This window comes from Scomber japonicus, chromosome 12 (assembly GCF_027409825.1).
Source record: "Scomber japonicus isolate fScoJap1 chromosome 12, fScoJap1.pri, whole genome shotgun sequence".
Taxonomy (NCBI): domain Eukaryota; kingdom Metazoa; phylum Chordata; class Actinopteri; order Scombriformes; family Scombridae; genus Scomber; species Scomber japonicus.
In genome coordinates, this window is record NC_070589.1 from 29,532,207 (window position 1) to 29,559,996 (window position 27,790).

At 43.0% G+C, this 27,790-nt stretch overlaps 1 protein-coding gene and 33 non-coding genes across 35 annotated transcripts in view; 33 read left to right on the top strand and 1 right to left on the bottom strand.

The window, feature by feature from the left end:
- Positions 1-27,790, bottom strand: part of LOC128369482 (ATP-dependent 6-phosphofructokinase, platelet type-like) — a 59,175-nt gene that overhangs the window by 24,366 nt on the left and 7,019 nt on the right. For both annotated transcript variants that reach the window (XM_053330530.1, XM_053330531.1), the window contains exons 2-12: positions 25,465-25,538; positions 22,661-22,738; positions 19,042-19,231; positions 18,752-18,917; positions 17,999-18,043; positions 17,659-17,767; positions 7,238-7,333; positions 5,561-5,653; positions 5,335-5,460; positions 3,448-3,512; positions 2,595-2,664 (exon numbers count right to left, since the gene is read on the bottom strand). In XM_053330530.1, coding sequence (XP_053186505.1) covers positions 2,595-2,664; positions 3,448-3,512; positions 5,335-5,460; positions 5,561-5,653; positions 7,238-7,333; positions 17,659-17,767; positions 17,999-18,043; positions 18,752-18,917; positions 19,042-19,231; positions 22,661-22,738; positions 25,465-25,538 — 1,112 coding nt within the window. The remainder of the gene's footprint in view (positions 1-2,594; positions 2,665-3,447; positions 3,513-5,334; positions 5,461-5,560; positions 5,654-7,237; positions 7,334-17,658; positions 17,768-17,998; positions 18,044-18,751; positions 18,918-19,041; positions 19,232-22,660; positions 22,739-25,464; positions 25,539-27,790) is intronic.
- On the top strand, positions 8,497-8,588 carry trnar-ucu (transfer RNA arginine (anticodon UCU)). The gene is given in 2 exon segments: positions 8,497-8,533; positions 8,553-8,588. It is a non-coding gene; the product is annotated as a tRNA-Arg (tRNA).
- On the top strand, positions 8,709-8,800 carry trnar-ucu (transfer RNA arginine (anticodon UCU)). Its single transcript is given in 2 exon segments — positions 8,709-8,745; positions 8,765-8,800. It is a non-coding gene; the product is annotated as a tRNA-Arg (tRNA).
- Positions 8,921-9,012, top strand: trnar-ucu (transfer RNA arginine (anticodon UCU)). The gene is given in 2 exon segments: positions 8,921-8,957; positions 8,977-9,012. It is a non-coding gene; the product is annotated as a tRNA-Arg (tRNA).
- On the top strand, positions 9,269-9,360 carry trnar-ucu (transfer RNA arginine (anticodon UCU)). The gene is given in 2 exon segments: positions 9,269-9,305; positions 9,325-9,360. It is a non-coding gene; the product is annotated as a tRNA-Arg (tRNA).
- trnar-ucu (transfer RNA arginine (anticodon UCU)) lies at positions 9,481-9,572 on the top strand. The gene is given in 2 exon segments: positions 9,481-9,517; positions 9,537-9,572. It is a non-coding gene; the product is annotated as a tRNA-Arg (tRNA).
- On the top strand, positions 9,829-9,920 carry trnar-ucu (transfer RNA arginine (anticodon UCU)). The gene is given in 2 exon segments: positions 9,829-9,865; positions 9,885-9,920. It is a non-coding gene; the product is annotated as a tRNA-Arg (tRNA).
- On the top strand, positions 10,191-10,282 carry trnar-ucu (transfer RNA arginine (anticodon UCU)). Its single transcript is given in 2 exon segments — positions 10,191-10,227; positions 10,247-10,282. It is a non-coding gene; the product is annotated as a tRNA-Arg (tRNA).
- On the top strand, positions 10,539-10,630 carry trnar-ucu (transfer RNA arginine (anticodon UCU)). Its single transcript is given in 2 exon segments — positions 10,539-10,575; positions 10,595-10,630. It is a non-coding gene; the product is annotated as a tRNA-Arg (tRNA).
- Positions 10,751-10,842, top strand: trnar-ucu (transfer RNA arginine (anticodon UCU)). The gene is given in 2 exon segments: positions 10,751-10,787; positions 10,807-10,842. It is a non-coding gene; the product is annotated as a tRNA-Arg (tRNA).
- Positions 11,113-11,204, top strand: trnar-ucu (transfer RNA arginine (anticodon UCU)). Its single transcript is given in 2 exon segments — positions 11,113-11,149; positions 11,169-11,204. It is a non-coding gene; the product is annotated as a tRNA-Arg (tRNA).
- Positions 11,461-11,552, top strand: trnar-ucu (transfer RNA arginine (anticodon UCU)). The gene is given in 2 exon segments: positions 11,461-11,497; positions 11,517-11,552. It is a non-coding gene; the product is annotated as a tRNA-Arg (tRNA).
- trnar-ucu (transfer RNA arginine (anticodon UCU)) lies at positions 11,673-11,764 on the top strand. Its single transcript is given in 2 exon segments — positions 11,673-11,709; positions 11,729-11,764. It is a non-coding gene; the product is annotated as a tRNA-Arg (tRNA).
- trnar-ucu (transfer RNA arginine (anticodon UCU)) lies at positions 12,036-12,127 on the top strand. Its single transcript is given in 2 exon segments — positions 12,036-12,072; positions 12,092-12,127. It is a non-coding gene; the product is annotated as a tRNA-Arg (tRNA).
- trnar-ucu (transfer RNA arginine (anticodon UCU)) lies at positions 12,248-12,339 on the top strand. The gene is given in 2 exon segments: positions 12,248-12,284; positions 12,304-12,339. It is a non-coding gene; the product is annotated as a tRNA-Arg (tRNA).
- trnar-ucu (transfer RNA arginine (anticodon UCU)) lies at positions 12,611-12,702 on the top strand. The gene is given in 2 exon segments: positions 12,611-12,647; positions 12,667-12,702. It is a non-coding gene; the product is annotated as a tRNA-Arg (tRNA).
- Positions 12,822-12,913, top strand: trnar-ucu (transfer RNA arginine (anticodon UCU)). The gene is given in 2 exon segments: positions 12,822-12,858; positions 12,878-12,913. It is a non-coding gene; the product is annotated as a tRNA-Arg (tRNA).
- On the top strand, positions 13,185-13,276 carry trnar-ucu (transfer RNA arginine (anticodon UCU)). The gene is given in 2 exon segments: positions 13,185-13,221; positions 13,241-13,276. It is a non-coding gene; the product is annotated as a tRNA-Arg (tRNA).
- On the top strand, positions 13,397-13,488 carry trnar-ucu (transfer RNA arginine (anticodon UCU)). The gene is given in 2 exon segments: positions 13,397-13,433; positions 13,453-13,488. It is a non-coding gene; the product is annotated as a tRNA-Arg (tRNA).
- trnar-ucu (transfer RNA arginine (anticodon UCU)) lies at positions 13,745-13,836 on the top strand. The gene is given in 2 exon segments: positions 13,745-13,781; positions 13,801-13,836. It is a non-coding gene; the product is annotated as a tRNA-Arg (tRNA).
- On the top strand, positions 14,107-14,198 carry trnar-ucu (transfer RNA arginine (anticodon UCU)). Its single transcript is given in 2 exon segments — positions 14,107-14,143; positions 14,163-14,198. It is a non-coding gene; the product is annotated as a tRNA-Arg (tRNA).
- On the top strand, positions 14,481-14,572 carry trnar-ucu (transfer RNA arginine (anticodon UCU)). Its single transcript is given in 2 exon segments — positions 14,481-14,517; positions 14,537-14,572. It is a non-coding gene; the product is annotated as a tRNA-Arg (tRNA).
- Positions 14,693-14,784, top strand: trnar-ucu (transfer RNA arginine (anticodon UCU)). The gene is given in 2 exon segments: positions 14,693-14,729; positions 14,749-14,784. It is a non-coding gene; the product is annotated as a tRNA-Arg (tRNA).
- Positions 15,042-15,133, top strand: trnar-ucu (transfer RNA arginine (anticodon UCU)). The gene is given in 2 exon segments: positions 15,042-15,078; positions 15,098-15,133. It is a non-coding gene; the product is annotated as a tRNA-Arg (tRNA).
- trnar-ucu (transfer RNA arginine (anticodon UCU)) lies at positions 15,404-15,495 on the top strand. Its single transcript is given in 2 exon segments — positions 15,404-15,440; positions 15,460-15,495. It is a non-coding gene; the product is annotated as a tRNA-Arg (tRNA).
- On the top strand, positions 15,616-15,707 carry trnar-ucu (transfer RNA arginine (anticodon UCU)). Its single transcript is given in 2 exon segments — positions 15,616-15,652; positions 15,672-15,707. It is a non-coding gene; the product is annotated as a tRNA-Arg (tRNA).
- Positions 15,964-16,055, top strand: trnar-ucu (transfer RNA arginine (anticodon UCU)). Its single transcript is given in 2 exon segments — positions 15,964-16,000; positions 16,020-16,055. It is a non-coding gene; the product is annotated as a tRNA-Arg (tRNA).
- Positions 16,176-16,267, top strand: trnar-ucu (transfer RNA arginine (anticodon UCU)). The gene is given in 2 exon segments: positions 16,176-16,212; positions 16,232-16,267. It is a non-coding gene; the product is annotated as a tRNA-Arg (tRNA).
- Positions 16,524-16,615, top strand: trnar-ucu (transfer RNA arginine (anticodon UCU)). The gene is given in 2 exon segments: positions 16,524-16,560; positions 16,580-16,615. It is a non-coding gene; the product is annotated as a tRNA-Arg (tRNA).
- Positions 16,736-16,827, top strand: trnar-ucu (transfer RNA arginine (anticodon UCU)). Its single transcript is given in 2 exon segments — positions 16,736-16,772; positions 16,792-16,827. It is a non-coding gene; the product is annotated as a tRNA-Arg (tRNA).
- Positions 17,121-17,212, top strand: trnar-ucu (transfer RNA arginine (anticodon UCU)). Its single transcript is given in 2 exon segments — positions 17,121-17,157; positions 17,177-17,212. It is a non-coding gene; the product is annotated as a tRNA-Arg (tRNA).
- Positions 19,589-19,680, top strand: trnar-ucu (transfer RNA arginine (anticodon UCU)). Its single transcript is given in 2 exon segments — positions 19,589-19,625; positions 19,645-19,680. It is a non-coding gene; the product is annotated as a tRNA-Arg (tRNA).
- On the top strand, positions 19,828-19,919 carry trnar-ucu (transfer RNA arginine (anticodon UCU)). Its single transcript is given in 2 exon segments — positions 19,828-19,864; positions 19,884-19,919. It is a non-coding gene; the product is annotated as a tRNA-Arg (tRNA).
- trnar-ucu (transfer RNA arginine (anticodon UCU)) lies at positions 20,490-20,581 on the top strand. Its single transcript is given in 2 exon segments — positions 20,490-20,526; positions 20,546-20,581. It is a non-coding gene; the product is annotated as a tRNA-Arg (tRNA).

Here is a 27,790-nt window from a genome sequence, read left to right on the forward strand (position 1 = left end):
CTCCTCTCCTGTGGAACCATCTTCCAGATTTGGTCCGGGGGGCAGACACCCTCTCTACATTTAAGAGTAGGCTTAAAACTTTCCTTTTTGATAAAGTTTATCGTCAGGGCTCTTAGGGCTCTTAGCTTATGCTGCTATAGGCTTAGACTGCCGGGGGACTCCCATGATGCACTGAGCTCCTCTCTCCTCCTCCCTCCCTCTCTCTATCCATCCATCTATATCCATTAACATTCATGTACTATTAATGCATTCAATAAGCTAAACTTCTTCCCCGGAGTTGTCTGTGCTTTCTGGTCTCACAGGTAATCTGGGCCTGTAGACGTCCGGATGACAGATTCCAGTCCCGGACCTTCTAGCTTCATTGTTGATTTTCATTGTGCTTCTCTCCTCTATCCTTCCTTTCTCTCCTTCCTCTCTCTCCTCTATCCTTCCTTTCTCTCTCCTCTATCCTTCCTCTCTCTCTCCTCTCCTTCCTCTCTCTCCTCTCCTTCCTCTCTCTCCTCTCCTTCCTCTCTCTCCTCTCCTTCCTCTCTCTCCTCTACCCTTCCTCTCTCTCCTCTCAACCCCAACCGGTCGAGGCAGATGTTCTCCCACTCTGAGTCTGGTTCTGAGGGTTCTTCCTGTTAAAAGGGAGTTTTTTCTTGCCACTGTTGCTCATGTGGGAATGTTGGGTCTCTTTAAAGTTAAAACCTGAAGAGTTCGGTTTAGAAGCTGCTCTATGTGGAAAGTGCCTTGAGATTACTCTGTTGTGATTTGGCGCTATACAAATAAAGATTGATTGATTGAAGATTACCTCATCTCACCTGTAGAACCTGTAGCATCCCTTCTCACATAGTTTAATAATTGTAAATTCCTTGTATGTTTAAATCTACTTAACGATACACCCGCTTCTGATTCGGTTGTATTTACAGCTTCACTGAATGAGACCTGTGAACTCAACCTGCATCTAGATCTTCAGTTTCTGCAGCCGCTGACTGTTCCTAACAGAGGAAGCACGGTGCCTGTCCAGTTTGAGTTACGAACGAGCAAAGACACTTTCAGCCATGATCTCCACAGACATGACGTTAAACTGTAAGGAGGAGCTACTTCACATCCATTTGAAGCAGATCACAGCTGATGCCGTGATTGTCCTTGACAGCGGCGCTGGTGGAAGACTTTCACTGCAGCACTAATAATGCATCTACGCTTCTACTTCTAAGCAGAGCCATGAAGAAGTAAGCAATGATAAGACAGAGCGACACATAAAGAGCACTGACACTGTCATTTTGTGGCACTGTGTTACCGTAGAAACAGACTGGAGGTTAACATTATGTCTCTGTAAAAAATTTAAATATGTCCTAAAAGGAAAATAAGAGGGAGGGAGAAAAGAGGAAGGGAAGGGGGAAGGAAAAGAGGGAGGAAAAGAGGGAGGAAGGAATGGAGGAAAGGTAAGAAGTAAGGGAGAAAGGAAGGAAGGAAGGAAGGATGGATGGAAGGAAGGAAGGAAGGAAAAGAGGGAGGAAGGAATGGAGGAAAGGAAAGAAGTAAGGGAGAAAGGAAGGATGGATGGAAGGAAGGAAGGAAGAAAGAAAGGGAGGAAAGAAGGGAGGAAGGAAGGAAGGAAGGAAGGAAGGAAGGAAGGAAGGAAAGGAAGAAAGAAGGGAGGAAAGAAAGAGAGAAGGAGGGAGGAAGGAAGGAAGGAAGGAAGGAAAGAAAGAGAGAAGGAGGGAGGAAGGAAGGAAGGAACGGTCCAAACAGACGGGGTCAATTTGACCCGGGAGGATGACACAAAGGTTAAAGATAGGGAGGGAGAAAGGAAAAGAGGAAGGAAGGAAAAAAGGACAGAGGAAGAGAGGATGGGAGGATGGGAGGAAGGAAAGAAAGAAGGGAGGAAAGAAAGAGAGAAGGAGGGAGGAAGGAAGGAAAGAAAGAGAGAAGGAGGGAGGAAGGAGGGAGCAAGGGAGGAGGAAGGAAGGAAAGATGGAAGAAAAATTTAAATATGTCCTAAAAGGAAAATAAGAATGTTAGAAAACTCTTAAAGCGAGGTCCTGGTGGCATTTTTCAAAAAACCCTTAATTTTGATATTATATTTCTTCAAAGTGAGACAATTTAAAAGTTAAAGTCGAGAAGTAAAGGGATCAACAGATGACAGAAGTCTAAACTAGTTGCCCAAAAAAAAAAAAAGCTCATCTGCTCTGTGAACTACGTCTGCAGAAGCTTCAGAAGCCGATCAGCTGATTAGCCTCTTTCTACTCATCACATACATCAAACTGCTCTTCATCCCCCGCCTCCTCCTCTCCCTCAGAGAACAGAGACAGTCACAAAAAAAAAAAAAAAACAGACTCTAGTTAGTGTCACAAAAAGACCGCAGCACACACACACACACACACACACACACACACACACACACACACACACACACACACACACACACACACACATATATATATATAATACACCTGACCAGGAAGTACCTTAGTATATATGCTAACGTACAAATGTCAGAGAGTCGCTGCCGGTGGGAAAACACATTTAGAAGAATTATAACGTTGATTTATTGATTTGATGATATTTGAATATGTTGTTGCTGTTATTAAGTTTTTAAAGGTACTTACATTTGGGAGTTCGGAGTCTGGTTTCCGGTAGGAGAGGAGTCTGTAGGTGGTCAGGTTGTTTTCAAAGCTCCTGCAGATGACAGATGGATATAAAAGAAAGAAAAAAAAAGTTAAATGATGATGAAAGTCCACACATCGATGTCACAGCTCTGTTTCAGCTTTTAGAGTCAATTAAAGATCAATACAGTTAAACTGGGGCGAGCTGTTAGCACAGAAGCTTTTAACCTTCCTGTTGTCCTCCCGGGTCAAATTGACCCCGTCTGTTTTGACTGTTCCTTCCTTTCTTCCTTCCCTCCTTCTGTTCTTCCTCCCGCCTTCTCTCTTTCTTTCCTTCCTCACTCTTTCCTCCTGTCCTTCCTTCCTTCCTCCCTTCTTCTTTTCCTTTCTCCATCCCTCCCCCCCTCCTACCTTCCTTCCTTCCTTATTTCCTCCGTCCTTCCTTCCTTTCCTTCCTCCCTGCCTTCTTTCCTTTCCTCCCTCCTTTCCTTTAATTTCCTTCCTTCCTTCCTTCCTCCCTCCCTCCCTCCCTTCTTTCTTCCTTCTTCCTCCCTCCTACCTTCCTTCCTTCCTTCTTTCCTTTCCTCCCTCCTTTCCTTTCCTTTCCTTCCTTCCTTCCTTCCTTCCTTTCTCCCTCCCTCCTTTCCTTCCTTCTTTCCTCCCTCCTTCCCTCCCTCCCTCCTTCCTTCCTTATTTCCTCCATCCTTCCTCCCTTCCCTCCTTTCTTCCTCCCTTCCTCCCTCCTTCTTCCCTTCCTTCCTTCCTTCGAGGACAACAGGAGGGTTAAACTTGTTTGTAGGCTTGTGTGAATCTCAGTTGTAGATATTCAGAAATATAAAAGAATTAAAAATCGTACCTGCCACGCAGTCTCACCGCCTCTTCGAACTTCTTCTCATCCATGGCCTTCTGCACTTCCTGGGTCTGATGACGAAGCATGAAAGAGCATTTTTATTACACAATTTGTTGCATTTGTTTCAGTTGTGAGTGTGTCTGTGCTGATTACTGCTGCATGTCTGTTTTCTTTATCCCTCCATCTATTCTGTGCATGACTTATGTTTTGTAAATAAAATAATGCCGACTCAGCAACAATCTCACTAGAGTTGGTCACTTTTAAGACCTCCTTTATTTCCCTCTTGCTGCTCTGCTCTTCTTTCACTTTTAATTTGATTGCTCTATTTTATACATTATGTTGGTGTCTGAATCCTCTAGGGCAGGGTTGTCAAACATGCGGCCCGTGGGCCAGAACTGGCCCGCCAAGGGGTCCACTCCGGCCCACTTTCCTTCCTTCCTTCCTTCCTTCCTTCCTTCCTCCCTCCCTCCTTCTCTGTTTCTTTCCTCCCTCCCTTCTTTCTTTCTTTCCTTCCTTCCTCCCTTCTTTGTCCTGTTTTCCTTCCTTCCTCTTTTCCTTTCTCCCTCCCTCCCTCCCTTCCTTCTTTCCTCCCTCCCTCCTCCCTCCCTCCCTTCCTTCCTTCCTTCCTGTCTTCTTTTCCTTCTGTCTGTCCTTCCTTTCTTCCATATTTCAGTCCTGTCTTCTTTTCCTACTTCCTTCCTTCCTTTCTTCTTTCATCCGTCTTCTTTTCCTTCCTTCCTTCCTTCCTTCCTTCCTTCCTTTTAATGATCCGGCCCACATCAGATCAAATTGGTCTGTATGTGGCCATTGAATGAAAATGAGTTTGACATCCTGTAAACCTGTTGTATTTCTGTCCTCTGCACATCAGTGACACTTTTTTTTACATGACCTCATATCGTTATATAATGATACAACAAGGTACTACAGTGCATTCCTATTGCAGAATGGCCTCTGTGTACTCGTACTGTATCTTTTCTATGTCCTGAACTCTGACTGATATCCTCCTACTGTAAATGTCTCAGCGTGTTTTGGAAACACCACAACATACTCATGCTCAGTGTTGGTGGTTTGAATTCCACTGGTACTACTGCTTTAGGGTTAGAGCTGCAACTAGGCATGGGCCAGTATGAGATTCTGGCGGTATGATAACCATAAGCAAAAATATCACGGTTTCGCAGTATTGTGATTCCAGCTCTAAAATGTTGCAAAAAGGAAGAAAAATAAAGACAGACATGTTAATTTAACCTGAATCTGTAATGACAGTGTGAGGGGTTGTGATACTCTACGCTGCAGCTGCACCACCTGAGGGATTTCTGACCAGCACTTCCTGTCTTTGACCAGCACTTCCTGTCTTTGACCAGCACTTCCTGTCTCTGACCAGCACTTCCTGTCTTTGACCAGACTATAAACAGCTCATACCTTAGGAACGGTATAACAGAAAATTTGGAGGTTTCGGTTATCGTGGCTTTTTCAAATCGCGGTATACCTTGCACACGGTTATCATCCCATGCCTAGCTGCAACAGTAATTGGATTATAGATCAAAAGAAAATGAATCAGGCACAATTTTGATAATTCATTCATCTTTTTCAAGCAAAAATGCGAAAGAAATTGGTGGTTTCTGAGAATTTACATTCTAATTAATCGAATATTTTTGGGTATGTAATCAGCAGTTGCAGCTCTATTTCAGGCGATTGTCTAAAATACATGATGCACTTGAAGCTGCCCTCTAGCAGGAAAAGCTTATGATTAAAGTGTAGATGTACAATCTCATTTTCTGGGCAGGAAGCCAGCGCCATCTGTGCTCAACAACGTACACTTTGGTCTCTGCATGACCTCTGCCTTTCCAACATACCTACACACACACACACACACACACATATACACACACTTACCATCTGAACACACTCCATAAGTGGTAGTCGGACAGCTTGGTTGCCGACCAGAGACACAACACAGGCCGGAGTGTTAGCAGAGGCCTCTAGTAAAGCCAGCACTGCCTCCACACCCATACGACTGGCCTGAGAGGGATAAAGGTCATTTAAAGGTCACACTATGAAGGTTATAAAAGTAAATGTTGAACACCAAAATATATCTGCAATGTTAGTTACTGTGACTTACCAGGATCCTGTCAAAGGCAGAGGGGGTCCCACCTCTCTGCACATGGCCTAAGATGGTGACCCTGGTGTCAAAACCCAGGCAGCGGACTACCAGCTTTATTATAAAGTGAAGCGAAGGGAGATTGAAAAGATATAGTCAGAATAATGTGCAATAATGTCCTGCAAAATCTGCACTTTACATTATTATATCTCATCACAGTTTATTAAGACAAATACACAGAAAATAAAAGAAACATCAGAAGGAGAACATGCAAAACATCTCCCGTCATGTTAGTGAAATGGGAAGAATACAGATGTGATCATGCAAAAAGCAAAAGGATGGGATGGGCTACAACATTTCTAAATGGCTAAAAGGCTAATAAGGAATCTTTACTATAAAGACAGAGGTATTTTGGTCCAGAAAAAGTGCATTTAACATGTGAAAAGTCATAGTATGGTATCTCAGCATGCAAATATTACTATATGATTTAACACTATGGTTTGAAATGAAAGGCTTAAAGATGTTTTAAGGTAGGTTTGTTGGGTTTTCCTGATATTAACATTCGATTTTCAGTCAATTAATGATCTTTTATAGTCAATTTAGAGGTGACTAATGATTAACTTCCTTCTTTACTTCCTCCATCCCCCTTTCTTCCTGTCCTTCCTTCCTCCCTCCCTTCCTTCTTTTCTGTCCTTCTTTCCTTCCTTCTTCCCTTCTTCTTTACCTTTCTCCCTACATCACTCCCTCCTACCTTCCTTCCTCCCTTATTTCCTCTGTCCTTCCTTCCTTTCCTTCTTTCCTTTCCTCCCTCCTTTCATGTCCTTCCTTCCTTCTTTCCTCCCTTCCTTCTTTCCTGTCCTTCTTTCCTTCCTTCCTCCTTTCTTCTTTTCCTTTCTCCCTCCCTCCCTCCCTCCCTCCTACCTCCCTTCCTTCCTTATTTCATCCGTCCTTCCTTCCCTTCTCCCTCCCTCCCTTCCTTCCTGCCTTCCTTCTTTCCTTTCCTCCCTCCTTTCCTTCCTTCTTCTTTTCCTTTCTCTCTCCCTCCCTCCCTCCCTCCCTCACTCCCTCCTACCTTCCTTATTTCCTCTGTCCTTCCTTCCTTTCCTTCTTTCCCTTCCTCCCTCCTTTCCTGTCCTTCCTTTCTTCCTCTCTCCTTCCTTCTTTCCTTCCTCCCTTCCTTCTTTCCTGTCCTTCTTTCCTTCCTTCCTCCCTTCTTCTTTACCTTTCTCCCTCCCTCACTCCCTCCTACCTTCATTTCTTCCTTATTTCCTCTGTCCTTCCTTCCCTTCCTTCTTTCCTTCCTCCCTTCCTTCTTTCCTGTCCTTCTTTCCTTCCTTCCTCCTTTCTTCTTTTCCTTTCTCCCTCCCTCCCTCCCTCCTACCTCCCTTCCTTCCTTATTTCCTCCGTCCTTCCTTCCTTTCTCCCTCCCTCCCTTCCTTCCTGCCTTCCTTCCTTCCTTTCTCCCTCCCTCCCTTCCTTCCTGCCTTCCTTCTTTCCTTCCCTCCCTCCCTCCCTCCCTCCTCCCTTCTTTCTTTTACAGATATTTTATAGTCAATTTAGAGGTGACTAATGAAACTGTGGCGCTGTGTTCCCACCGTGAGGAAAAACCACCAACAAACCGTGAAGAGAAAAAGAAATCCATGCTTCTGAAGGAGAAGTTGTAGGTCCAGGAAAGAACCAGTCTCCAATAAAACTTACTTCCTTGATATAATCAGGAGTTATAGCCTTGTTGTGGCTATCTATGGCACCTTCAGCTACTATAATAATGTTGAGCCTTTTCCTTTCAGCGCGGTTCTAGAGGGATATAAAGATGCAAAAGCATTTTTAAAAAACATGACAGTAAACATTTTGCATTCCCAAAAGCTGGATCCGGTAATGGAGGATAATCTACGAGCCAACAGGACTTTTTTGAAATGTAAGCACTTGCAACATCATAGGAAAAGTTTCATATTAACAGCTAGCCGAGTCACTGTGTTTTCAATGTTTCAATGCTAACAGTAGCTACATGGACTGAAGGGCTTCTTCTTCTTGTAGCATTTTAAATAGCAAGGTTAACTTCGAGGAGTATGTGAAGGCTTTAATGACACATTTGTAAAACTGATTTTTTTTGGGATATTTTGCAACCTGCATTGTTTAAACACATTTTTGCTCCTGCTAGCTAGTGTTCTTGTTCTTCTTCTTCTTCTTCTGCTGCTGCTGCTGCTTCTTCTTCTTCTTCTTCTTCTTCTTCTTCTTCTCCTTCTTCTTCTTCTCCTCCTCCTCTTTCTTCTTCTTCTTCTTCTTCTCCTCCTCCTCCTCCTCCTCTTCTTCTTCTTCTTCTTCTTCTTCTTCTCCTTCTTCTTCTTCTTCTTCTTCTCAACCTTTTCTGGTGCACAGCTACATTTATTAGCATGCTACTGCCACCAACTGTTTATCAGTGAAGCTGCATGAAACTGAGGAAAAACCCTAAAAAGGCCAATCTTTGAATAAGTGCTTGACTGCAATGAAATCATCTCTAATTCACAAACAATGATGATAACTTCAGATAAAGATATTTTTACAAAGATTTTAAGAAGAAACTTTTCCTCATAATGTGTCAAGTGTCCAGATAAGACATAAACTAAATCTGAGATGTTGCTACAAGCTATATAATTGACTTCTGTTGGTCACACACGCTGATATCCAACAGCTGGTCCAGCTTCTGGTTTCCCCTCTGCGTCAGTCGGAGCTGAGCTCTACTCACATCCTTGACAAAATCAGAGGTAATGTGTTGTCCTTGTCTGTCAATGGCTCCTTCAGCAACTATGATAATATTCAACCTGGAACCTCGAGATCGGCTCTGGACAATAACAAACACACTCTCCACGTCAACATCATCATGAAAATGTATATTATTCACCCTCCCATGCCAGCTAGTGTAGAACAATGGCAAAGTGTTAAAAAAAAAAAAAAAATTAGAGAGTACACTATTGCAAACAGGCTCTGTGGCGCAATGGATAGCGCATTGGACTTCTAGTCAAGCATTTGAGATGTGATTCAAAGGTTGTGGGTTCGAGTCCCACCAGAGTCAATTTTTAACAGGTTGTGTCTTCTTAAAAACATCTATCTGTGTACGTCTTTTAATTTCTAGTGGTTCCTTTTCTTACTAGGGCCAGTCTGGTATGTTTTACTATTTAAACACCTCACAACGGGCTCTGTGGCGCAATGGATAGCGCGTTGGACTTCTAGTCAAGCACTTGAGATGCCATTCAAAGGTTGTGGGTTCGAGTCCCACCAGAGTCGATTTTTAACAGGTTGTGTCTTCTTAAAAACATCTATCTGTGTACGTCTTTTAATTTCTAGTGGTTCCTTTTCTTACTAGGGCCAGTCTGGTATGTTTTACTATTTAAACACCTCACAACGGGCTCTGTGGCGCAATGGATAGCGCGTTGGACTTCTAGTCAAGCACTTGAGATGCCATTCAAAGGTTGTGGGTTCGAGTCCCACCAGAGTCGATATTTAGGAGGGTTTATCTTGAATAGTGCATTGCAGGTCTAGTCTGGCACTTAAGGAATACACTGAAAAGCAGTGAGTTGCCATGCAATCTCTATGTAAACCCGTAGAAGTGCAGTGATTCAAAGGTTATGGGTTCGAGTCCCACCAGAGTCAATGCTTACTAAGTTGTTGGTGCTTCAGTTTCTTACATTAAATTTAATCACTTGTGTTTATAGTCAAGTTGCCTATGTTTTGCAGCACATAAGCTATGCAAGAGGCTCTGTGGCGCAATGGATAGCGCATTGGACTTCTAGTCAAGCACTTGAGATGCCATTCAAAGGTTGTGGGTTCGAGTCCCACCAGAGTCGATTTTTAACAGGTTGTGTCTTCTTAAAAACATCTATCTGTGTACGTCTTTTAATTTCTAGTGGTTCCTTTTCTTACTAGGGCCAGTCTGGTATGTTTTACTATTTAAACACCTCACAACGGGCTCTGTGGCGCAATGGATAGCGCGTTGGACTTCTAGTCAAGCACTTGAGATGCCATTCAAAGGTTGTGGGTTCGAGTCCCACCAGAGTCGATATTTAGGAGGGTTTATCTTGAATAGTGCATTGCAGGTCTAGTCTGGCACTTAAGGAATACACTGAAAAGCAGTGAGTTGCCATGCAATCTCTATGTAAACCCGTAGAAGTGCAGTGATTCAAAGGTTATGGGTTCGAGTCCCACCAGAGTCAATGCTTACTAAGTTGTTGGTGCTTCAGTTTCTTACATTAAATTTAATCACTTGTGTTTATAGTCAAGTTGCCTATGTTTTGCAGCACATAAGCTATGCAAGAGGCTCTGTGGCGCAATGGATAGCGCATTGGACTTCTAGTCAAGCACTTGAGATGCCATTCAAAGGTTGTGGGTTCGAGTCCCACCAGAGTCGATATTTAGGAGGGTTTATCTTGAATAGTGCATTGCAGGTCAGGTCTGTCACTTGAGGAATACACTGAAAAGCCTGCGGCAAGTTGCCATGCAATCTCTCTGTAAACCCGCAATTTGTCGTAGAAGTGCAGTGATTCAAAGGTTATGGGTTCGAGTCCCACCAGAGTCAATGCTTACTAAGTTGTTGGTGCTTCAGTTTCTTACATTAAATTTAATCACTTGTGTTTATAGTCAAGTTGCGTTGGTTTTACAGCTGACACCATCTGCAACAGGCTCTGTGGCGCAATGGATAGTGCATTGGACTTCTAGTCAAGCACTTGAGATGCCATTCAAAGGTTGTGGGTTCGAGTCCCACCAGAGTCGATATGTAAGAGGGTTTATCTTGAATAGTGCATTGCAGGTCTCGTCTGGCACTTAAGGAATACACTGAAAAGCAGTAAGTTGCCATGCAATCTCTATGTAAACCCGTAGAAGTGCAGTGATTCAAAGGTTATGGGTTCGAGTCCCACCAGACTCAATGCTTACTAAGTTGTTGGTGCTTCAGTTTCTTACATTAAATTTAATCACTTGTGTTTATAGTCAAGTTGCCTATGTTTTGCAGCACATAAGCTATGCAAGAGGCTCTGTGGCGCAATGGATAGCGCATTGGACTTCTAGTCAAGCACTTGAGATGCCATTCAAAGGTTGTGGGTTCGAGTCCCACCAGAGTCGATTTTTAACAGGTTGTGTCTTCTTAAAAACATCTATCTGTGTACGTCTTTTAATTTCTAGTGGTTCCTTTTCTTACTAGGGCCAGTCTGGTATGTTTTACTATTTAAACACCTCACAACGGGCTCTGTGGCGCAATGGATAGCGCGTTGGACTTCTAGTCAAGCACTTGAGATGCCATTCAAAGGTTGTGGGTTCGAGTCCCACCAGAGTCGATATTTAGGAGGGTTTATCTTGAATAGTGCATTGCAGGTCAGGTCTGTCACTTGAGGAATACACTGAAAAGCCTGCGGCAAGTTGCCATGCAATCTCTCTGTAAACCCGCAATTTGTCGTAGAAGTGCAGTGATTCAAAGGTTATGGGTTCGAGTCCCACCAGAGTCAATGCTTACTAAGTTGTTGGTGCTTCAGTTTCTTACATTAAATTTAATCACTTGTGTTTATAGTCAAGTTGCGTTGGTTTTACAGCTGACACCATCTGCAACAGGCTCTGTGGCGCAATGGATAGTGCATTGGACTTCTAGTCAAGCACTTGAGATGCCATTCAAAGGTTGTGGGTTCGAGTCCCACCAGAGTCGATATGTAAGAGGGTTTATCTTGAATAGTGCATTGCAGGTCTCGTCTGGCACTTAAGGAATACACTGAAAAGCAGTAAGTTGCCATGCAATCTCTATGTAAACCCGTAGAAGTGCAGTGATTCAAAGGTTATGGGTTCGAGTCCCACCAGAGTCAATGCTTACTAAGTTGTTGGTGCTTCAGTTTCTTACATTAAATTTAATCACTTGTGTTTATAGTCAAGTTGCCTATGTTTTGCAGCACATAAGCTATGCAAGAGGCTCTGTGGCGCAATGGATAGCGCATTGGACTTCTAGTCAAGCACTTGAGATGCCATTCAAAGGTTGTGGGTTCGAGTCCCACCAGAGTCGATTTTTAACAGGTTGTGTCTTCTTAAAAACATCTATCTGTGTACGTCTTTTAATTTCTAGTGGTTCCTTTTCTTACTAGGGCCAGTCTGGTATGTTTTACTATTTAAACACCTCACAACGGGCTCTGTGGCGCAATGGATAGCGCGTTGGACTTCTAGTCAAGCACTTGAGATGCCATTCAAAGGTTGTGGGTTCGAGTCCCACCAGAGTCGATATTTAGGAGGGTTTATCTTGAATAGTGCATTGCAGGTCAGGTCTGTCACTTGAGGAATACACTGAAAAGCCTGCGGCAAGTTGCCATGCAATCTCTCTGTAAACCCGCAATTTGTCGTAGAAGTGCAGTGATTCAAAGGTTATGGGTTCGAGTCCCACCAGAGTCAATGCTTACTAAGTTGTTGGTGCTTCAGTTTCTTACATTAAATTTAATCACTTGTGTTTATAGTCAAGTTGCGTTGGTTTTACAGCTGACACCATCTGAAAACAGGCTCTGTGGCGCAATGGATAGCGCATTGGACTTCTAGTCAAGCACTTGAGATGCCATTCAAAGGTTGTGGGTTCGAGTCCCACCAGAGTCGTTTTTTAACAGTTTGTGTCTTCTTAAAAACATCTATCTGTGTACGTCTTTTAATTTCTAGTGGTTCCTTTTCTTACTAGGGCCAGTCTGGTATGTTTTACTATTTAAACCCCTCACAACGGGCTCTGTGGCGCAATGGATAGCGCGTTGGACTTCTAGTCAAGCACTTGAGATGCCATTCAAAGGTTGTGGGTTCGAGTCCCACCAGAGTCGATATTTAGGAGAGTTTATCTTGAATAGTGCATTGCAGGTCAGGTCTGTCACTTGAGGAATACACTGAAAAGCCTGCGGCAAGTTGCCATGCAATCTCTATGTAAACCCGCAATTTGTCGTAGAAGTGCAGTGATTCAAAGGTTGTGGGTTCGAGTCCCACCAGAGTCAATGCTTACTAAGTTGTTGGTGCTTCAGTTTCTTACATTAAATTTAATCACTTGTGTTTATAGTCAAGTTGCGTTGGTTTTACAGCTGACACCATCTGAAAACAGGCTCTGTGGCGCAATGGATAGCGCATTGGACTTCTAGTCAAGCACTTAAGATGCCATTCAAAGGTTGTGGGTTCGAGTCCCACCAGAGTCGATTTTTAACAGGTTGTGTCTTCTTAAAAACATCTATCTGTGTACGTCTTTTAATTTCTAGTGGTTCCTTTTCTTACTAGGGCAGTCTGGTATGTTTTACTATTTAAACCCCTCACAACGGGCTCTGTGGCGCAATGGATAGCGCGTTGGACTTCTAGTCAAGCACTTGAGATGCCATTCAAAGGTTGTGGGTTCGAGTCCCACCAGAGTCGATATTTAGGAGGGTTTATCTTGAATAGTGCATTGCAGGTCAGGTCTGTCACTTGAGGAATACACTGAAAAGCCTGCGGCAAGTTGCCATGCAATCTCTATGTAAACCCGCAATTTGTCATAGAAGTGCAGTGATTCAAAGGTTGTGGGTTCGAGTCCCACCAGAGTCAATGCTTACTAAGTTGTTGGTGCTTCAGTTTCTTACATTAAATTTAATCACTTGTGTTTATAGTCAAGTTGCGTTGGTTTTACAGCTGACACCATCTGAAAACAGGCTCTGTGGCGCAATGGATAGCGCATTGGACTTCTAGTCAAGCACTTGAGATGCCATTCAAAGGTTGTGGGTTCGAGTCCCACCAGAGTCGATTTTTAACAGGTTGTGTCTTCTTAAAAACATCTATCTGTGTACGTCTTTTAATTTCTAGTGGTTCCTTTTCTTACTAGGGCCAGTCTGGTATGTTTTACTATTTAAACACCTCACAAAGGGCTCTGTGGCGCAATGGATAGCGCGTTGGACTTCTAGTCAAGCACTTGAGATGCCATTCAAAGGTTGTGGGTTCGAGTCCCACCAGAGTCGATATTTAGGAGGGTTTATCTTGAATAGTGCATTGCAGGTCTAGTCTGGCTCTTAAGGAATACACTGAAAAGCAGTGAGTTGCCATGCAATCTCTATGTAAACCCGTAGAAGTGCAGTGATTCAAAGGTTGTGGGTTTGAATCCCACCAGAGTCGATGCTTACTAAGTTGTTGGAGCTTCAGTTTCTTACATTAAATTTAATCACTTGTGTTTATAGTCAAGTTGCGTTGGTTTTACAGCTGACACCCTCTGCAACAGGCTCTGTGGCGCAATGGATAGCGCATTGGACTTCTAGTCAAGCACTTGAGATGCCATTCAAAGGTTGTGGGTTCGAGTCCCACCAGAGTCGATATTTAGGAGGGTTTATCTTGAATAGTGCATTGCAGGTCAGGTCTGTCACTTGAGGAATACACTGAAAAGCCTGCGGCAAGTTGCCATGCAATCTCTCTGTAAACCCGCAATGTGTCGTAGAAGTGCAGTGATTCAAAGGTTATGGGTTCCAGTCCCACCAGAGTCAATGCTTACTAAGTTGTTGGTGCTTCAGTTTCTTACATTAAATTTAATCACTTGTGTTTATAGTCAAGTTGGATTGGTTTTACAGCTGACACCATCTGCAACAGGCTCTGTGGCGCAATGGATAGCGCGTTGGACTTCTAGTCAAGCACTTGAAATGCCATTCAAAGGTTGTGGGTTCGAGTCCCACCAGAGTCGATATTTAGGAGGGTTTATCTTGATAAGTGCATTGCAGGTCTAGTCTGGCACTTAAGGAATGCAGTGAGTTGCCATGCAATCTCTATGTAAACCCGTAGAAGTGCAGTGATTCAAAGGTTATGGGTTCGAATCCCACCAGAGTCTGGTGGCTCTGGTGGGTTCGAGTCCCACCAGAGTCAATGCTTACTAAGTTGTTGGTGCTTCAGTTTCTTACATTAAATTTAATCACTTGTGTTTATAGTCAAGTTGCGTTGGTTTTACAGCTGACACCATCTGAAAACAGGCTCTGTGGCGCAATGGATAGCGCATTGGACTTCTAGTCAAGCACTTGAGATGCCATTCAAAGGTTGTGGGTTCGAGTCCCACCAGAGTCGATTTTTAACAGGTTGTGTCTTCTTAAAAACATCTATCTGTGTACGTCTTTTAATTTCTAGTGGTTCCTTTTCTTACTAGGGCCAGTCTGGTATGTTTTACTATTTAAACACCTCACAAAGGGCTCTGTGGCGCAATGGATAGCGCGTTGGACTTCTAGTCAAGCACTTGAGATGCCATTCAAAGGTTGTGGGTTCGAGTCCCACCAGAGTCGATATTTAGGAGGGTTTATCTTGAATAGTGCATTGCAGGTCTAGTCTGGCTCTTAAGGAATACACTGAAAAGCAGTGAGTTGCCATGCAATCTCTATGTAAACCCGTAGAAGTGCAGTGATTCAAAGGTTGTGGGTTTGAATCCCACCAGAGTCGATGCTTACTAAGTTGTTGGAGCTTCAGTTTCTTACATTAAATTTAATCACTTGTGTTTATAGTCAAGTTGCGTTGGTTTTACAGCTGACACCATCTGAAAACAGGCTCTGTGGCGCAATGGATAGCGCATTGGACTTCTAGTCAAGCACTTGAGATGCCATTCAAAGGTTGTGGGTTCGAGTCCCACCAGAGTCGATATTTAGGAGGGTTTATCTTGAATAGTGCATTGCAGGTCAGGTCTGTCACTTGAGGAATACACTTTAAAGCCTGCGGCAAGTTGCCATGCAATCTCTATGTAAACCCGCAATTTGTCGTAGAAGTGCAGTGATTCAAAGGTTGTGGGTTCGAGTCCCACCAGAGTCAATGCTTACTAAGTTGTTGGTGCTTCAGTTTCTTACATTAAATTTAATCACTTGAGTTTATAGTCAAGTTGCGTTGGTTTTACAGCTGACACCCTCTCCAACAGGCTCTGTGGCACAATGGATAGCGCATTGGACTTCTAGTCAAGCACTTGAGATGCCATTCAAAGGTTGTGGGTTCGAGTCCCACCAGAGTCGATTTTTAACAGGTTGTGTCTTCTTAAAAACATCTATCTGTGTACGTCTTTTAATTTCTAGTGGTTCCTTTTCTTACTAGGGCCAGTCTGGTATGTTTTACTATTTACACACCACACAACAGGCTCTGTGGCGCAATGGATAGCGCGTTGGACTTCTAGTCAAGCACTTGAGATGCCATTCAAAGGTTGTGGGTTCGAGTCCCACCAGAGTCGATATTTAGGAGGGTTTATCTTGAATAGTGCATTGCAGGTCTAGTCTGGCACTTAAGGAATACACTGAAAAGCAGTGAGTTGCCATGCAATCTCTATGTAAACCCGTAGAAGTGCAGTGATTCAAAGGTTGTGGGTTCGAATCCCACCAGAGTCGATGCTTACTAAGTTGTTGGAGCTTCAGTTTCTTACATTAAATTTAATCACTTGTGTTTATAGTCAAGTTGCGTTGGTTTTACAGCTGACACCCTATGCAACAGGCTCTGTGGCGCAATGGATAGCGCATTGGACTTCTAGTCAAGCACTTGAGATGCCATTCAAAGGTTGTGGGTTCGAGTCCCACCAGAGTCGATTTTTAACAGGTTGTGTCTTCTTAAAAACATCTATCTGTGTACGTCTTTTAATTTCTAGTGGTTCCTTTTCTTACTAGGGCCAGTCTGGTATGTTTTACTATTTAATCACCTCACAACGGGCTCTGTGGCGCAATGGATAGCGCGTTGGACTTCTAGTCAAGCACTTGAGATGCCATTCAAAGGTTGTGGGTTCGAGTCCCACCAGAGTCGATATTTAGGAGGGTTTATCTTGAATAGTGCATTGCAGGTCAGGTCTGGCACTTAAGGAATACACTGAAAAGCAATGAGTTGCCATACAATCTCTATGTAAACCCGTAGAAGTGCAGTGATTCAAAGGTTGTGGGTTCGAATCCCACCAGAGTCGATGCTTACTAAGTTGTTGGAGCTTCAGTTTCTTACATTAAATTTAATCACTTGTGTTTATAGTCAAGTTGCGTTGGTTTTACAGCTGACACCCTCTGCAACAGGCTCTGTGGCGCAATGGATAGCGCATTGGACTTCTAGTCAAGCACTTGAGATGCCATTCAAAGGTTGTGGGTTCGAGTCCCACCAGAGTCGATTTTTAACAGGTTGTGTCTTCTTAAAAACATCTATCTGTGTACGTCTTTTAATTTCTAGTGGTTCCTTTTCTTACTAGGGCCAGTCTGGTATGTTTTACTATTTAATCACCTCACAACGGGCTCTGTGGCGCAATGGATAGCGCGTTGGACTTCTAGTCAAGCACTTGAGATGCCATTCAAAGGTTGTGGGTTCGAGTCCCACCAGAGTCGATTTTTAACAGGTTGTGTCTTCTTAAAAACATCTATCTGTGTACGTCTTTTAATTTCTAGTGGTTCCTTTTCTTACTAGGGCCAGTCTGGTATGTTTTACTATTTAAACACCTCACAACGGGCTCTGTGGCGCAATGGATAGCGCGTTGGACTTCTAGTCAAGCACTTGAGATGCCATTCAAAGGTTGTGGGTCCAGAGTCTTACTAAGGAGCTTCAGTTTCTTACATTAAATTTAATCACTTGTGTTTATAGTCAAGTTGCGTTGGTTTTACAGCTGACACTCTCTGCAACAGGCTCTGTGGCGCAATGGATAGCGCATTGGACTTCTAGTCAAGCACTTGAGATGCCATTCAAAGGTTGTGGGTTCGAGTCCCACCAGAGTCGATATTTAGGAGGGTTTATTTTGAATAGTGCATTGCAGGTCTCGTCTGGCACTTGAGGAACACACTGAAAAGCAGCCTGCAGCAAGTTACCATGCAATCTCTATGTAAACCCGCAATTTGTCGTAGAAGTGCAGTGATTCAAAGGTTATGGGTTCGAGTCCCACCAGAGTCGATATTTAGGAGGGTTTATCTTGAATAGTGCATTGCAGGTCAGGTCTGTCACTTGAGGAATACACTGAAAAGCCTGCGGCAAGTTGCCATGCATTCTCTATGTAAACCCGCAATTTGTCGTAGAAGTGCAGTGATTCAAAGGTTATGGGTTCGAGTCCCACCAGAGTCAGTGCTTACTAAGTTGTTGGTGCTTTCTTTTGTTACATGTGATGCACATATATTATATCAAACAGACCCTTAAGAGTGAGTGTTAAAGCAGTGTGTGGTGTGCGTTACCTCAGATAGTTTCTGACACATGCTTTCCTCCCAGCCATCTTCAGGAGGCATCTCAGGGATAAACACCCAGTCTGCTCCGCACGCCAGAGCACTGACCAAAGCCAAGTATCTGCCCAAACACACACATGCACATACTTTAAAACACATATACATGTTTTATATTTATTCACCAGAGCCTAGTACAAAGAAGCTGCAGGTGACAAGCATAGTTTGTTTGGCTATTGAAACACCCCTGAGTGTGTGAATAGCACATTTAATTTTAAACCCATACACATTTTGTTATGGCTGCAGGTGTATTATGTGTTTATATCTCATGATAAACTCAAAGTGAAGTTCTTACCCGCAGTGTCTGCCCATCACCTCCAGCACAAATGTCCTCTGGTGGCTGGAAGGAAACAAGAGAAAGCACTTATCAGTAAAACCCAGCGGACTGAGCTGTTGAAACAAGTCAGTGCAGGAGAAATTCACCAAAATACACCCATATCTAAAGGGTTAGAGGCTCTGATAGCTCCAGATAAATCCAGAGAAGTACTTGTAATGTTATCTTATCTTAATGTATCTAATCTATTAGGTCTTGGTTTCCCACATCCTGTTTGTCTTGCATTCTTAAATCTTTAACAAACTGTCTTGTAACTACGATTGTCTTACATCTCATCAAAAATGACTCTGTTTTTCTATGTTCTGTCTTCTCAAGTCATAATTTTCTCATATTTCTGTCACACTCTGTCTTAACACAATTTTCTTTTCTTTTTTTTTCATAATTATTATTTTTTGAGTGAAAATGGATCTTTACAGTCATCCAAACATCATCCTCATGAACACTTTTCAGTCCCAATCCACCCCAAAAGCCCAAAGCCACCCTCCTCCCATCCCCTCCCTCTAGCCCCCAAACCCACCCCACCCAAGCCCATCCACTTCCACACACACACCCACACACACACACACAGGCACGCACGCACACAGACCAGCATGAAATCAAACAAGCAACAACCCTTAACACAATTTTCTTGTAGCATTACGACTTTTTTTTTTCACGCCTTGATTTTTTCTTGTTACATCTTGTCTTTTTTTGTAATCCCAGTTTTTCATTCACCTCTGAGCGGTGGTCATGATGGCGTCCACCACCTCGATGATGCGGTGCAGGGCAGAGTCGGTGCCGATGGTCATGTCAGTGCCGCAGAAATCGTTGTCGATGGAGCCGACCATGCCGACAATGTGGAGCACAGAGTTACTGCGGACTGCCTCCTCATTAATCAGACCTGGAGAACAAAAGAGAGAGAGAGAGAGAGAGAGAGGAGAAATTAAAAAGAATCTACATCCTTGTGAAGTATAATTAACCTCTTTACACCAATAGGAAATGAAAGCCGTGTAGTAAACCATCACCTTGCTGCAGAAGCTCATCCAGCAGGCCGCTCCACTCCTCTCTGAAGAGGTTGGCGCCGGTCAAGCTGCCGTCTCCACCGATCACACACAGGTTGGTGATGCTCCTCTGAACCAGGTTGTGTGCGGCCTTCAGACGGCCCTCGTGGGTGCGAAACTCTTTACAGCGGGCGCTACCGATGACTGTCCCACCCTGCGGCAAACACAAACCACTTTTAGCAACAAAATCCTTCCTAATATCTTGAGTTACTCTCATACTTTGATCTTTCATTCATGGCAAGGGTAATATTATGTTGCATTTTTTTCAGGGTAAAAAGCCTCTTCACATCACTGATCTACAGTGATGCTCTAATATGACGTCTTTTTTCAGTAACGACTAATCTAAAGCGTTACTATTTCCAAACCAGTAGTCAGATTAAAGTTTCTTAAATCCAAGTCACTGTGCGTTACTATTCTTAAATTGTTGGAGCTTCAGTTTCTTACATTAAATTGAATCACTTGTGTTTATAGTCAAGTTGTGTTGGTTTTACAGCATTTAACCTGTACAACAGGCTCTGTGGCGCAATGGATAGCGCGTTGGACTTCTAAGCAAACACTTGAGATGTTATTCAAAGGTTGTGGGTTCGAGTCCCACCAGAGTCGACTTTTAATAGGTTTTGTCTTCTTAAAAACATATATAACCATGTGAGTCTCCTTTACCTGCTACTGGTTACTTCCCATACTTGAATTTTGATCAGTTATGTGCATGGACCAGCTGGGTATGTTTTACAGCATTTAACCTCTGCAACAGGCTCTGTGGCGCAATGGATAGCGCGTTGGACTTCTAGTCAAACACTTGAGGTGTAATTCAAAGGTTGTGGGTTCGAGTCCCACCAGAGTCAATATTTAGAAGGGTTTAACTTGAATAGTGCATTGCAGATCTAGTCTCACACTTCAGAGAGAGTTGCCATGAAATCTCTATGTAAACCCACAATTCGATGCACCGCTGTCGTAGAAGTGCGGCCGCCGAGAGTTTACATGCACGACAACTCGGCGCTCTTCGGTGTGGTAGATTGTGTATTTGATTCCCACCAAAGTTGATGTTCAGAGCGCTTTCTCATTAAAAAAAACCTATTACAAAGAAGCTGCAGATGCTTGAATTTCCTACTTGAAATTTGGGTTCCTATGTTTGGCAGCATAAGTCGTTGGACTTCTAGTCAAGCACTTGAGACGTGATTCAAAGGTTGTGGGTTCAACTCCCACCAGAGTCGATGTTTACTAAGGTTTGTATTGTTAATATGACACGTTACTATTTCCAAACCAGTAGTCAGATTGAAGTTTCTTAAATTCAAGTCACTCTGCGTTACTATTCTTAAGTTGTTGGAGCTTCAGTTTCTTACATTAAATTGAATCACTTGTGTTTATAGTCAAGTTGTGTTGTGTTGGTTTTACAGCTTTCAATTTATGCAACAGGCTCTGTGGCGCAATGGATAGCGCGTTGGACTTCTAAGCAAACACTTGAGATGTAATTCAAAGGTTGTGGGTTCGAGTCCCACCAGAGTCGACATTTAGCAGGTTGTGTCTTCTTAAAAACATCTATACATGTGAGTCTCCTTTACCTGCTACTGGTTCCTTCCCTTACTTGAAATTTGAACCAGTTGCCCATATTTTACAGCACATAACCAACAAAACTGGCTCTGGATCCGGGCTCCAGATCATTAAAAAGAAGGAAGGAAAGAAGGAAGAAAGGAATGAAATAAGAAGGGAAGGAAGGAAAGACAGGCAAAAGGAAGGAGGGAAGAAAGGTAGGAAGGACAGAAGGAAGAAAGGGAGGAAGGACAGATGAAGAAAGGGAGGAAGGACTGATGGAAGGAAGGACAGAAGGAAGAAAGGGAGGAAGGACTGATGGAAGGAAGGACAGAAGGAAGAAAGGGAGGAAGGACAGAATGAAGGAAGGGAGGAAGGACAGATGGAAGCAAGGGAGGAAGGACAGAAGGAAGCAAGGGAGGAAGGACAGATGGAAGAAAGGGAGGAAGGACAGAAGGAAGCAAGGGAGGAAGGACAGATGGAAGAAAGGACAGAAGGAAGAAAGGGAGGAAGGAACAAAGAAAGGATAAAAGGAACACAGGAAGGAAAGTGGGCCGGATTGCACCCCTCTGCGGGCCAGTTCTGGCTCACGGGCCGCATGTTTAACACCCCTGTTGTTGAGGAAATGCTTTTGACTCGTCCACTACTATCAATGCCGAGCTGCCTCACACAACATCTTTTTCTTTCTCTTTCTTACCTGGAGATGGAGTAACTAATAAAGTAACTTGTAATCTAACTTAGTTACTTTTAAAATCAATTCATCAGTACAGTAACTTTCCAAAGGAGTAATCAGTAGTAGTAATAATCAGATTAGTTTTTCCAGGTAACCGTGGCAACACTGCTGATCTACAAGATTAAACATTTCCCATTTGTTTCACTGAACAAAATCCACTTTCTAAAAAAAAAGAGTATCTCAAATGTAAAAAAACATGAAAACAATGAAACACTAATAATAACCGACAGTATAAAAGGTCTAATTCAATCACACTCGACTCCATTTGGCTCACATCTAAAAGCTTTGTTGCTGAGTCACTCGCATTGATCATCACTCTTGCCACTTATTTCCACAACACAGCAGATATTCCACAGCGCTGGCAACACCACCACCACTCTCACTGCTGAGCTCCTCTGTCACAAAGCATTTACCAAAAAGGGCATCCCACGGTGCTAAACTGTCCTGTAACCATCACTTCATTGGTTCATTCACACAGAATTAAGTCTAGTAGAGCTGAATGAACTCTAAAGTCATTTTACACTAATTAGAATTAAACTCTTTGGCTGAGGAGCATGCCAGGTGTGGCTCATTGATGCTTTATTCAATAGTTTTTAGACAACAACTATGTACACTGCAGCCAAGAATAAGATAAATGAGGTTTAGGATACAAATATAATACTTAGGTGTTGGTTTCAGTGGCGTGCACAGACTTCTTGAAGGGCGGGGGCGAAAAGAAAAAAAAGGGCACATACAGCATGTTTAGTGCGTGTTTTTGCCACCCAAGAGGGCAGTTTAGTGTGTTTTGCCAACCAGGAGGGCAGCTTAGCACACGTTTTGGCTCCAAAGAGGGCACCTTAGCACGCGTTTTGGCTCCCAAGAGGGCACCTTAGCACACATTTTGGCTCCCAAGAGGGCACCTTAGCATGCGTTTTGGCTCCCAAGAGGGCATCTTAGCACACGTTTTGGCTCCCAAGAGGACACCTTAGCACACGTTTTGGCTCCCAAGAGGACACCTTAGCACACGTTTTGGCTCCCAAGAGGACACCTTAGCACGCGTTTTGGCTCCCAAGAGGACACCTTAGCACGCGTTTTGGCTCCCAAGTGGGCACCTTAGCACCCTTTTGGCTCCGAAGAGGGCACCTTAGCACGCGTTTTGGCTCCCAAGAGGGCACTTTAGCACGTGTTATTCAACAATTGGGCCATGACGGGGGGGGGGCAATCCCTCATTGAGAGCCTTGTGCACACCACTGGTTGGTTTGGTTTTTTCACATGAGAACGACACACACATCATTTAATCGTGCAGAAACAGAAACAGTAACAGTAACAGGAAGCTCTGCTCACCACTTGCAGCATGCTGGAGACGCTTTCCCATGTCGCCTCTTTGATGTTGTCTCCACCGTCCACCATCCCCTGGTATCCCTGAGAGGAGAAACACACACATGGCAGAAGTTCAATGGATCAGATATGACGTTTATGAAAATCCAAATATTACTTTAGAGTGATACTTAGCAGGAGAAAGCTGCACATAGCTTCATTCATAAAGCTACAATCAGCATTTTATTGCTATTTTTGCTTCATAAAAGACAAATAATCATCTATCACTATTACTGTTGGTTAATATTTGTTGCAGCGGGGTTTAAAACTCTGAGACTGTGGCCCTCCCCTCAGATAAAACTTAGAAAAAGGTACTCCTCTCTCCCCCTTCAGGTTCAGTTTAGCCTTCATGCTGATGAAATCATGATTATGTTATTTACTCCCGTAGATGCTCAACAATCGGGAGAGGAGAAACACACATGGCAGAACTTCAACGGATCATATATGACTTTTATAAAAATCTAAATATAACTTTATAGTGATACTTAGCAGGAGAAAGCTGCTAATTGCCACATTTATAAAGCAACAGCTGCAGTTTTATTGCTATTGTTGCTTCATAAATTGTAAAAAAAGAAAAAAAAAAAGAAAAGGGGAGACCCTGAACAGTATGCAAAGGTTAAAGGAATGCATTAGTTTCTGACTCTTTTTAATCTCTCCCTTTTTTTAAAAACCTAGTTTTTAGTCTAGCTTTTATTAAACTTTATCTTTTTTATTTCATTTTTAAACCTTTATTTTAACTTTTAATAAAACCCTTTTTTCCTTTATTCTCTCCTTTTTATTTATCTATTTATTCTCTTATTACTTTATTTAATTTTTATTTTACACTTTTATCTTATTCTTATTTATATCTTATATTATATTTATTTGTCGTATATTAAATTCCTATCTATATCTTATTTTCTCTTGTGTGCATAAGTCTCATTTTTTTCTTTTTCTTTGCAATTTGTACTTTTTTAAAACATTTTTATTCCTTTTCTTTATGTTCTGTCTGATTATCAACCTTATTATAACCTGTATGAAAGTGGCCTTATAAATAAAGTTTGATTGATTAATTGACTGGCTCTGGGAAAGTGAGAAAAACTAATGTATCTTTCACTATTATTTAACCAAATCACAAACATTCAGTCTATTCTATATGATCTCTATTTGATATCTAATATAATATGATTGTCACTTCCTGCCTTCAACTTATCCTCTTCATGTCTTTCATATTTGGAGTGTGTATGTTAATCCCGACCATCACCTGGAGCCCTGAACCAAACAAACCCCCCCCCGGGTGGCTCTCAGCTGTCATTACTCCGTGTGTGTGTGTGTGTGTGTGTGTGTGTGTGTTAGTGTGTGTGTGTTAGTCGGAGGCTCATTGGGATGACGGTGCAGACAGTGAAGGATGAAGGCTGCCTCTGGTAATCCAATTATATCAGCCAGACCAGATCGTCTCTATTCGCCTCCGTCGCTCCGCCATCATCCACATTATGTCCAATATCCAACATCTCCTCTCAGATATATAGAGGAGAGGGATTCATGGTTTTAATTTTATGCATATTTTATGTTTCAATGCATTAAAGTAGTTTGGATTTAATCTTAAAGGTTGATTTTAATAGAGCATTAAATATAAGATTGCAGCATTAAATAATAAATTAGCTTTAAAATCATTAAAAGGACAAAAGGAGTGAAAATGAAAGATGCTGAAGAAGTGCTTTAACCTTCCTGTCGTCCTCCCGGGTCAAATTGACCCCGTCTGTTTTGACTGTTCCTTCCTTCTTTCCTCCTTTCCTTCCTTCTCTCTTTATTTCCTTCCTTCCATCTTTCCTTCCTCCATTCCCCCCCCACACACACACCTTCCTCCCTTCCTCTCTTCCTTCCTTCATTCCCTCCTTTCCTTCCTTCCTCCCTTCCTTCCTCCTTCTTCCCTTCCTTCCCTCCTTTCCTTCCTTCCTCCCTCCCTTCCTTCCTCCCTCCTTTACTTCCTTCCTCCCTCCTTTCCTTCTTCCCTTCCTTCCCTCCTCCCTCCTTTCCTTCCTTCCTTCCTCCTTTCCTTCCTCCCTTGTTTCCTTCCTCCCTCGTTTCTTTCCTTCCCTCCTCCCTCCCTCCTTTCCTTCCTTCCTCCCTCCCTTCCTTCTTTCTTTCCTCACTCACTCCTTCTCTCTTTCTTTCCTTTCCTCTCTTCCTTCCTTCCTTCCCTCCTTTCCTTTCCTTCCTCCCTTCCTTCCTCCCTCCTTTCCTCCCTTCCTCCATCCCTCCCTCCCTCCTTTCCTTCCTTCCTCCCTCCTTTCCCTCCTTTCCTTTCCTTCCTTCCTCCCTCCTTCGTCCCTCCTTTCCCTCCTTTCCTTCCTTCCTCCCTCCTTTCCCTCCTCCCTCCTTTCCTTCCTTCCTCCCTTCCTTCCTTCCTTCCTTCCTTCCTCCCTCCCTCCCTCCCTCCCTCCCTCCCTCCCTCCCTCCCTCCCTCCCTCCCTCCCTTCCTTGACTCTAACATGTCATTCATGTATTCTGGACCTAAACCAGTCAGTGATTTGTAGACCAGTAGCAGAACTATAAACTCTATTCTATAGCTGACTGGGAGCCAGTTTCACAAAGATTTATGAGTCTGCTACTGAATATAGTTTAGTGTTTGGTCTGTGAGTGCTGCTGGCTCACTGCTGGCTCGCTGCTGGCTCGCTCAAAGACATTTATAACATAATAAGAAAGAGCCGTCAGTACTAGTTAGGCTCACTGTCCAGACTCTCCCCGAGGCCACGACTCGACTGGAGTCTGAGTCATGACTCACGTCTCACCTCGTGGATGAAGTAGACCTTCGCTCCCACGTAGATGCCCATTCGGACCACCGCCCGGACCGCTGCATTCATACCTGGAGAAAACAAGGAGAGGAGAGGAGGTAGTTAGTGGTTGTCGTGGAAACAAGCGATCTTTCTCAGTAAGCGTTCTCGGAACTGGAAACCTGAAGAAAGTAACACAGCTAAACAATGCAGTAATAGATGAGAGGAGCAATAGAACATTATTAAAGGACTTCTTTCCTCCCTTCCTTCCTTCCGTCTGTCCTTCTTTCCTTCTTTCCTCCCTCCCTCCCTCCCTCCTACCTTCCTTCCTTCTTTCCTCTGTCCTTCCTTCCTTCCTTCCTTCCTTCCTCCCGCCCTCCTTTGCTTCCTTCTTTCTTCCTTCCTCCCTCCTGTCCTTCCTTCCTTCCTCCCTCTTGTCCTTCCTTCCTTCCTCCCTCCTGTCCTTCCTTCCTTCCTCCCTTCTTTCCTTTTTTTTAACTTAAAAATAACTAATCAATTAAACTGATGAATCATTGCAGCTCTGTGACAGTAAACTGAACATCTTTGGGTTGATGGACAATTACACACTAATCAATGAACTGAGGAAATGACTGATGGCAGATTAATCAGTAATAAAAAAGGATTAGTAATTACAGCCGTAGTCATTTTGAGGAGGAAGCATGATGGATATTGACCTTTAAGACAACGTGAGGAGACATAAAGAGAAGGCTGATTCAGAATAATGAAAACAAGCTCACATCATTGTTTTCCTGGCGAGCTTCCTCATCACTACATGACACAGATGGTTCAGCTAATATAAACATAAAAACCTCACAGTGTTCCTGCTCCCACTCAACTCTCTACGGAGCACCATTTAACCCTCCTGTCGTCCTCGAGTCAAGGAGGGAGGAAAGGAGGAAGAAGAAGGAAGGAAAGGAGGGAGGAAGGGAGGAAGGAAGGAAGGAAAGGAGGGAGGAAGGAAGGAAGGAAGGAAAGGATAGAAGGTAGGAAGAAGGAAGGAAAATATGGAGGAGGAAGGATGGAAGGAAAGGAGGGAGGGAGAAAGGAGGAAGGAGGGTGGGAAGGAAGGAAGGAAGGTATGTTGGAGTGAGGAAAGAAGGAAGGAGGGAGGGAAGGAGGAAAGAAGGACAGAAGAAAGGTAAGATGGAAGGATGGAAGGAAAGAAGGACAGAAGAAAGGAAAGAAGGAAGGAGGGAAGGAAAGAAGAACAGAAGGAAGGAAGGAAGGAAGGAAGGAAGGAAGGAAGGAAGGAAGGAAGGAAGGAAGGAAGGAAGGAAGGAAGGAACAGTCAAAACAGATGGGGAGGACGACACAGGGGTTAATAAAAAAAAATAAAATAAAAAACTGACCGAGAGAGAGAGAGAGAGCGAGAGAGAGAGAGAGCGAGGGACCAAGAGATACAAATAAGGAACATTACCACATAAACAGAAGCCAGACAGTCTGGCAGACGACAGGAGAGGTAGAAAGGTCGAAATAGAGAGAGAGAGAGAGAGAGAGAGAGGAAGGGAGGAGAGGAGAGGAGAGGAGAGGAGAGGAGAGCAGGAGCCCCCTTGAGGGTCTTGGGTTTGTCTGTCGGTGCACTTAGTGAAATTAGAAAAAGGACAGTTTGTCAAATCTGAAATCTCTGCGGTGGACAAAGTGAAGAGGTTTAACATTAAGAGACAAAGATGGAAAACAAACATCTCTAAATATTAGAAGCAGAGCGGACTGAGAGAAGCTCCGTCCTGATGATGTCCTGTTCATGTGGTTAGGGTCAGGGTTAGGTATATATATATAAGATATAAGAACATATAAGATATATACAACCACCTATAAGAATATATATAAGAATTACAACCACCTGCAACCCCAGACTGCAGATGTGTTTAAAAGAGACCTAAAAACTTATCTTTTTATTAAAGCATCTTGCTAAGTGTCTTTTTTATTTTATTTTCTGCTCTGTAGCACTTTGATATTGTTGAAATGTAAAGTGCAATACAAATTAAATGTATTATTATTATTATTATTAAATATTTGCAATGAAAACCTGTCTGTAAATGAGCTCCATGGCTGCTAATAACAACTATAGTTCATATCAGTTCATCTGTGGATTGAGTTTTTCAATTAGTGATTAATAAAGTCTATAAATGATCAAAAAAATCATGGAAAATAAATTTAATAAAGCCAAATATTATGATATCAAAGCCCTTGTTTCATCCGGTAAGATGTTCCCTAACACTTTTTATCATTTTATACTAATTTGCAGGTATTAAAAGATTAATTTTAGACATTTTACAGAAAGGTTGTTGAAATTTGGGACAAAACCATGCGACAATAAACACTA